The sequence below is a fragment of the Phoenix dactylifera genome, chromosome 5, assembly GCF_051530095.1.
Source record: "Phoenix dactylifera cultivar Ajwa chromosome 5, Ajwa_hap1_PhDact_Kaust_v1.1, whole genome shotgun sequence".
In the NCBI taxonomy this organism is placed as follows: Eukaryota; Viridiplantae; Streptophyta; class Magnoliopsida; order Arecales; family Arecaceae; genus Phoenix; species Phoenix dactylifera.
In genome coordinates, this window is record NC_143194.1 from 22,559,359 (window position 1) to 22,567,213 (window position 7,855).

Below are 7,855 nucleotides of genomic sequence, written 5' to 3' on the forward strand. Positions count from 1 at the left end.
GCTTCTAATTTCCAGCGGCAGCCTGCTTGCTTACATGAGGGTCATACCGGAGACCTGGTCCATTCTAGCGGCAACGGGTTCTATCTTTCGCACGAAAAGATGATTCCCCTCCTTTCGCTCGAATCCACCGCTGGATCATCCACTGGTCGCACTGAGATCTGTGCAGGAGGATGAATGATGGACTGCGGACAGTTTTGAGATTTGCGCGGATGGAGACCAACGGCGGATACTCTCGAAGGAAGGAAAATCCTTCTTTCTCGCGAAAGATACAACCCTCTCCCATTCTGAAAATGCCTGCTGCGACAAAACAGCTGATCCACCTGAGCCTTTCCCCCACCTATCGCCCGAAGAAACCTCACTCTTTTCTAATTGCCGTCACCTTCCGCTCCCCCGTCAACCTCACTCTCCTAACTCATTGACTCCTCTCTCCCAGAGAATTAATGAAAGCAAACCCAAAGAGAGGTGGAGGGGAAAGAGTGAAGTTTTCCCTTCTTCTCCTCCTCCTCCTCCTCCTTGTTCTTCTTCTCCCATGGCTCTCCACCACCCTCGGATCCTCTTTCCGGTGCCCAACGCCACGCTTTGCATCACCAATTGCGACGAACCATGTCAATTCTACAGCATGTGCTCTCCTCCTCCTACTTACTCTTCTCTCCCCTTCAACTCCACCCCCGACGCCACCACCATCCAGTTCCACCACGGCTCCACCCTCCTCCCAAACCTCCTCATCGCCGCCGCCGCCCTCGTCGCCGCCTCCTTCATCCTCCTCGCCGTCTTCTACGCCCTCCTTCGCTTCCGCGGCCGCCGCCGCCGCCTCGCCGCCGCCGCAGCCGCCGCCGGCGGTGGCGGCGAGGATGACCTCTTCGTGATGGGAGAGCCGGCCGACGTCCACCACGTGTGGTACGTCCGCACCGTCGGCCTTGACGAGCCCACCATCCAGTCCATCGCCGCCTGGGCCTACAAGCCCGGCGACGGCCTCCTCGGCGCCGCCGACGACGGCTGCCCCGTCTGCCTCGCTGACTTTCGCGAGGGCGAGCTCCTCCGCCTCCTCCCCAAGTGCGGCCACGCCTTTCACCTCCCTTGCATCGATACCTGGCTCCGATCCCACCTCAACTGCCCCCTCTGCCGCGCCCCTATCGTCGCCCTGCCCCACGCCGCCGCCAGCGATCCGGTGGAACCCAATACAGGCTCCTCTGCTCTCGAGGAGGATTCCCAGATGGCCGTCCGGCCACAGGAGGCTGATCGTGGGGGACCCGAAGTGGAAACAGAGCGTGGAATCGCGGAAACTGGAGGTGCAATCGACCCAATAGCAGCACCTTCTTCTCCGCCACCAAGTTCTCAGCTTCGGGCGCCGAGTGATCTGGGGGAAGACGGGTTGCAGCAGGTTTGCCGGTCGGTCTCCATGGGCTCATCCTCCCTTGGTGTTCTCCTTCTCAAGAGAGATCCACAGGAAGGACCCGGCGAGGAGAGGAAAGATCCTGACTTGGAAGAAGAAAGCACTCCTAAGAACAGGGGAAAGCAGGGGCATGCTTCAAAGGGAGCTGCTCAGCAGAAGGATCCTCAGGAAATGGAAGGGTCTCTATCTAGCAGCAGTGGGAGGTTCTTGTTGACGAGACATGGACGAGGCCAGAGTGCAGTACTTCCATTGTGACATGGAACACAGTTTTCTCTTCTGCTAGTTTATGCTACAACGATATCCTCTCAAGTTCCTGCGATATAGAATTTTGATAATATGGTGTGTTCTCGGCAAGATGGGAGCTGCCTGTCTCTGTTGATACAATTATGTACAGACTGGAAAGGTAAAAGAGAAATATTGCCTGTGTCGGATGCTGTATAAAGTATTCTCTTGGTTGAAACCCGAACTTCTCAATTTCTTATAGCAGTTTGTTGAATGAATGAGTGGTGTTTTCATATGAACCAGCTTATAGACATACCTTTTGTGCTTATATGATATGAATGGATGAAAGAGTACCTGACGGCCTTCCCTGTATGCTAATCTTCTTGATTATAGTTAATTACTTGATGGACATAATTTTGGAGGCTTAGATGTTCTTTTAGCATGTATGCCACATTTTATTTCTATACAGATGACCAAACAAGAACAGTTCCAATCTAGGCCACAAAAATAAATCAATTTACCTGCTTCAGTTCACTTGCAAACAAATAAAATGTTTTCCCCTTCAAAATTATCCTAGCCTTGAATACTGAAGTTTTGAATTATTTTTTGTTTTCATTGTGAATGTTTTCTAAATCTGTACACAAGCAACTGAATTCTGTGCATAAGAATGTGAAATGGAGGGAAAGTTTGTATGTTTTGAATGGCAAAACCTTGTTGTTTGATTCCACAAATTAAGTTATAATTCTTTCTCTTTTTTTTTTTGTTTTAGTTGTGGCATTTTTGTTGTTGGATAATTCTCTTATAGCAGTTATCTCTGCACCTCATAATGGCGATTCTTCCAATTCAGAACCTTCGTAACAAGCTGTAAATGTCTGTGAAATTGTATTCATGGTATGCCACTTGCTGGATCTTAGTCTTAACTTTTGGATTTAGTTGGTTCATATGGTCTCCAGTTATATTAGTTGTTTCTGCATTTAATATAGTTCAGTAGGATATATAGGCTAATGACAACTGTTTTTGTTGTAAAATATTTTTTTTTTTTGGATGAAGTGGGAGGCAAAGCGACTCGGCCTTTATTAGAAAAATGAAGTTTACAGAAACTATTTATCAAGAATTTGCAAGAAAAAAATATAAAAAAGTAATAAATTTTTTTTATAAAAGGTCGTGGTCTGTAAGTAGACCTGTTAAACTATTCAACAAGTTGAACAATCTCATATGTGATTTGAAGGATCTCTGTATCTTCAATGTGCAACTATATAAGCTAGACATTCTGATATGAGTCAGCCTTTTTTTAATAAAAAAATAAATTAATGTCTCTCAACATGCGGCGCCAATGCTGCAAGGTTATTTTCAAGTTTGAAATGAGAATCAAGCAGCTTCTCTGAACATAAATGCTTTCAGCTGAAAAAAGTTGATAAGATTTTCTGCAAAACACAATAGATAGAACTTGATTTCTTTAAGAAAATCCGAGCATTTTGCTTCTTTCATATTTTCTAACAGACAACAACCATCAACTGATCTGTAGCTTTTCTTATTGATTGTTGGAATTTTCTATTTTTCCATTTAGTCCACAGATCACCAATGCTAGTAAGCTATTCTCTCAGATTTAGCTGCACTTTAATCATTGTTCATAAACTATGGACAAATGGGCACCTAATTAGTAGATGGGAGATCATTTCGGTTCTTCTTCCACACAACACATATCCATCAGCAACCTGCTATCCTTTCTTATCAAGAATCTTTTTTGTATGCAGTCGATTTTTGAATGCAGGTCATATAAAAATTCATAACTAATTATTTTTCCTAATGCTTGTAGCTATGATGGGTAACATGTTTTCATGTGATGATAATGACTTTTTGTGGTTTTGATGATAACTTGTCTGATATTAATGATCCACAGTACATGAAGCAATCATTTCATTAAATCCCGTTGGTTTAAAGTGATGCATTAATTGTTTATATCCCCAGAGTAGGCTTCACGACGAAAAAATTTGTTGATATCTGACCACCATTTGGTGCTTTAGAATGAACAAATTTATACATGGAATAAGATGCTGCGCAAAGTATATATTAAGTTACCAAGTCATTAATTTTAGGGCCTCCTGCAAACTAAATTGCATTGCATCCCACTCTCTGCAAAAAGCTGCAAGTTTACAGGGCATCTTGTTCTATGAGATCATGTTTGTTTCTTTGTCCTTGAAATTTCCTGGCTGTTAGAAAAGAGAGATTGTTTTGCAGATAGAGATTGTTAGTTATAACCTGGGGTTGGGATGAGTTTGTGATCATTCCCTGGCTGGTAAAAGTTGCTGAGCTATATTCTATGTTATTGTTCTAAATCTTATGCACATGACTTATTTAAAGGAACCTGTCATGGTAGCAATGTCTGGAGGATAGATAAATACACAATTATTCATTGGCTTGGGAATTCTGATCACCTGAATGAACTGCAGAGTGATCATAACTTTCTTTATTAATTCATTTTACAATCATCAACCACCTTGATACATCTTCTGGCTTTTGACATCAACTAGGTAGGGGTCATAGAGCTGGGCACTATTCATATGCAGATTAATTTCATTGATTATTGACAGGTTATAGGGTGACTATCAAGCATCATCAACTCTCTTTAATCTATGAGTACAAAAATGGCTGTTGCAAGGCCATGGACTGGTGAATGGACTTAGTGCATTGTACAATGGCAGAAGACATGTCTCTAGATTGAGGATTCTAACTTACTAGTCTTAGTTATAGTTTTGTAACGCGTGGGATCAAAGTTAAAAGATAAATCTGACGATTATGAGTCTTCCTGAATTGCTTAGTTTCCCTTTTGAAAATTTGCTTTCTTTCATCATTTTGGATGCTTACAGTAAGGGATAATGAGTCTTCCTGAATTGCTTAGTTTCATGAGTTTGAAGTTCTTATAGTCCTTTCAGTTTTTTTTTTCAACAGTACATCTCACAAAAATTGATTGCCAGATAAAACCAGAGAAGATATAACAAAAAGGGCATAGACTTGCTGAGTATGGTTGTTTATTAAAGTCCGCAGTAACATAAAGTATATTTGACAAATGTCACTTGAGTTGTGAAGTCTCCTTTTGATTTATATTATTGAGATGGTAAAGCTACTGTGAAGTTCTTGAAGATAATTCATATAGTTTAGAATGGAATGATGAGCCTAGTAGTCATGATTTATGTCGATACTGTGCTGAAAACAGCTAGCAGGACTGCCAAAAAGATTATCATAAAAATATATGAAATAAAGCAATAATGATGATTGTAAATTTGAACTCATTTTGCTATAACTGATAGATAATTGCAGGATTATATGATCCAAACTACTTTACAGGTTTTTATCCTAAGTATGATGAAATTCTTATTTATATAACAACAATAACTTTAAAATTGATATTTTACCATAGAGATTGTCTTAAAAATCCTGGGTTGGTGGACCTGATCAAAGGAATAAAAAGGAATAATGCCTGTTGTGTTGCATCTGCCATAGAGTCGGTGGTATTCGACTGAGTTACTCCTATAACTTGTAAAATGCTTGAAGCTGAATCTAAACAGTGGAGGCTATAAGCATGCTTTCAGTATTTGTTAGCATTCAATGCTTGTGATTGCCATCCTTGCTTATTATGATTTATATAGACATGTATGCTAGTGAAAAAAAGCTTGGTCAGAGTCATCTTTGATAACAAGAATTTTTAATTAATCTACTAATGCAGATTTTTTATCTTCTTCCCCCATTTTTTGTATGGTATTGTAGTCGAATCAAGTTCAATACACCTCAACACCACCCCCGCGCCCCAACCCCCAACCCCCCCCCCCCCCCAACAAAAAGGAAAAGAAACTAAGTTTGGTTATGCGATAATTTAGAGGGTCGATGATGATGTCTATTTTTTTTATAGTTGATAGTTCTTGTAGATCTCACAGGTTATTGAATTATTTTTGTTTCATAAAGCTATGAAGTTTCTCTGTGCATGTGTGGGTGCATATGCGTGCTTCACAGATACCAGTCTTGGATACAACTCTCAGGGGTTTTGAAGATTTTTCTATTAACTAGTTCATAAGAGAAAGTTACAAATGGTGATGCAACAAATAAGGGTTTGACTGCTAGTGGAGAAAGGAAGGGGAAAGACAGGGATTTCCTACTACAATGAGGTCTGCAAACTCACTGCAAATTTTTAAGAACCACTAACTTTTGTATTTTGAAATCCTCACTAAATGGCCATCCTGCTGGAGTATTTCTGAGCCAGCGGATTGGAGGCTGCCAATGTGCCTCATTCATAGAGGCTAGACTTTCAAATTCTACATCCAACGATCAACGTTATCTTGTTTGCGCCTTTTCCAATTTACCTGAGAATGTGACGAGATGCTAAGAACAAAATAGGGGCGGCATTGGTTAATCATTAACTCGTTTAACTTATTTCAAGCTATTGTAAACTGGAATGGATTATCTGTTTACCAAAATGAGTAGGTTTAGGAGTACTTTTTTGACCCTTCTAATTAAAAAGTTAGGTTCAAATTTTTGATCTACCATGTATCTAACCCGACCTATATCTAGTCCAACCAGACCCGATTGTCACCCCTAGAATAGAAAGAATTTAAAGCGTTTGTCCATTGAACCCTCAACAGTAGTAAGGTTTGCTAGCTAAAATGCCGTCCACAATCCTTATGCCATATCAAATAACTTTTACCTAGCACATATCATAAATATTTATGAAATATAGTATTATCATAAAATTTAGCTTAATCCTGAAAAGTCGAATCTCGTAGCCTCTCTTCAAATGGCCTAATTTTAGTTTTCTGACTGGTTCATTTATTTGCTTCTTTGCAGTTCAGTTTTGTAATCGATAATTCTGATGGGTTTGCTTAGAGTCGGGAAATTTAGTTTCCGATAAATTGATAGGAAAATTGATCCCAATCTATACGCTTATCAGTCATATAGTTAGATCCATAAAGATATGCTAGATAAATAATTCAAAATATTGTCAAACAGACATAGAAGAAGAAGCAAATGATGCATAATATATTTTCAGAGTTAATAGGCATCTAAATGAAATTCTTAAGTTGCTCCATTTATTAAAATAATGCTAGGCCTGAACCTAGAAGGTGATAACAGAGGAGTTGGGAAAATCTTCATAAACTTAAGACAAGAAAGATGTAAATAAAGGCTCTTTGACAGGGCAGTTCTTATCACATCATTTATATCAAATATTTGTAATGACATAATCCTTTTGACACTCATCTCATTGCTCTGAATTCCCTTGGTCTTTCAAAAAAGAGATTCTACATATGCAGTCCTAATTTTACCTAGGCATGCTTTTCTCTTTAAACAAGTTTGCCAAAGCATTTTGTGAACCACACCCATTCCCTCTTGTTTGTGATCTACACAGCACTGGGTATGGGTCACACATGAAGGCCAAAAACATGCTTAATTCAAGCAGAGTACAACTAGTTTTATCTATTCACACATGTAAATGTAGCATTTCTCCCCCATTAATGGCATATCAAGATATGATATTTATTCAGTTTCACAGTCATATTTTTCTCTCAAGAATCAAGTTAATTTGATATACAAAATTGAATACAATCAGATTCTTTCTTATCCATCATCATTGGAGGGATCCTAACAAAGGATGTACCTTGACATCCAAGTATACAGTTTGGAAGTTTTCATTCACTATTATGCGACAAATTTCTACTATGGAACCTGTTTTTTTGTTGGAAATATTGTAGATGATGGAGACCCATTCTGGTTCTGTTCTTACAATTTATCTTCTTGTAAAATAATCATTCGAAGGGGTAGACTATGTATAGTCTATGTCACTGGTTGCGTCACTAGAAGCTTAGCACATTCAAACGTTGCTAGATTAGAATAATGACATTAATACTAGGTTTGAATTCTCAGCCTTAAGGAAAAACCGATGTGAGAAAGAAAAGAATAATGAGAACAAATAAAGTATTTTTGATCTAACAGAGAAAAATGCATCAATAAAGCCTTTTTGTGGAGGTAATCCTCCTAATGCAGCTTCAAGTGGACCCATTGCCTCCTGTAGCTCACCCCACCGGTCATCTACTTGCTCTTTCTAAATTATGGTTAGATTAACAATGATCGATATGTAATATTTCTTATTCAAGTCATCTCTAATCTGATATCATCTGATCGAGTCAAACCAAATCAAAATCATATCAACCAAATCAAAATCGTATCTTGCTAATTGGAAGCTCTCAGAAGAGG

The 7,855-nt window shown here is 39.6% G+C and overlaps 1 protein-coding gene across 1 annotated transcript; it reads left to right on the plus strand.

Annotated features, from left to right (window-relative positions):
- Positions 1–371: 371 nt before the first annotated feature.
- Positions 372–1,987, plus strand: LOC103717976 (uncharacterized). The gene has a single exon (XM_008806572.6). The coding sequence runs from the start codon at positions 530–532 to the stop codon at positions 1,646–1,648; it is 1,119 nt and encodes a 372-aa protein (XP_008804794.4). The 5' UTR covers positions 372–529; the 3' UTR covers positions 1,649–1,987.
- The last annotated feature ends 5,868 nt before the right edge of the window (positions 1,988–7,855 follow it).

Coding starts and splice junctions, on each gene's coding strand:
- LOC103717976 (XM_008806572.6), top strand. CDS start 530: ATGGCTCTCCACCACCCTCGGATCCTCTTTCCGGTGCCCAACGCCACG.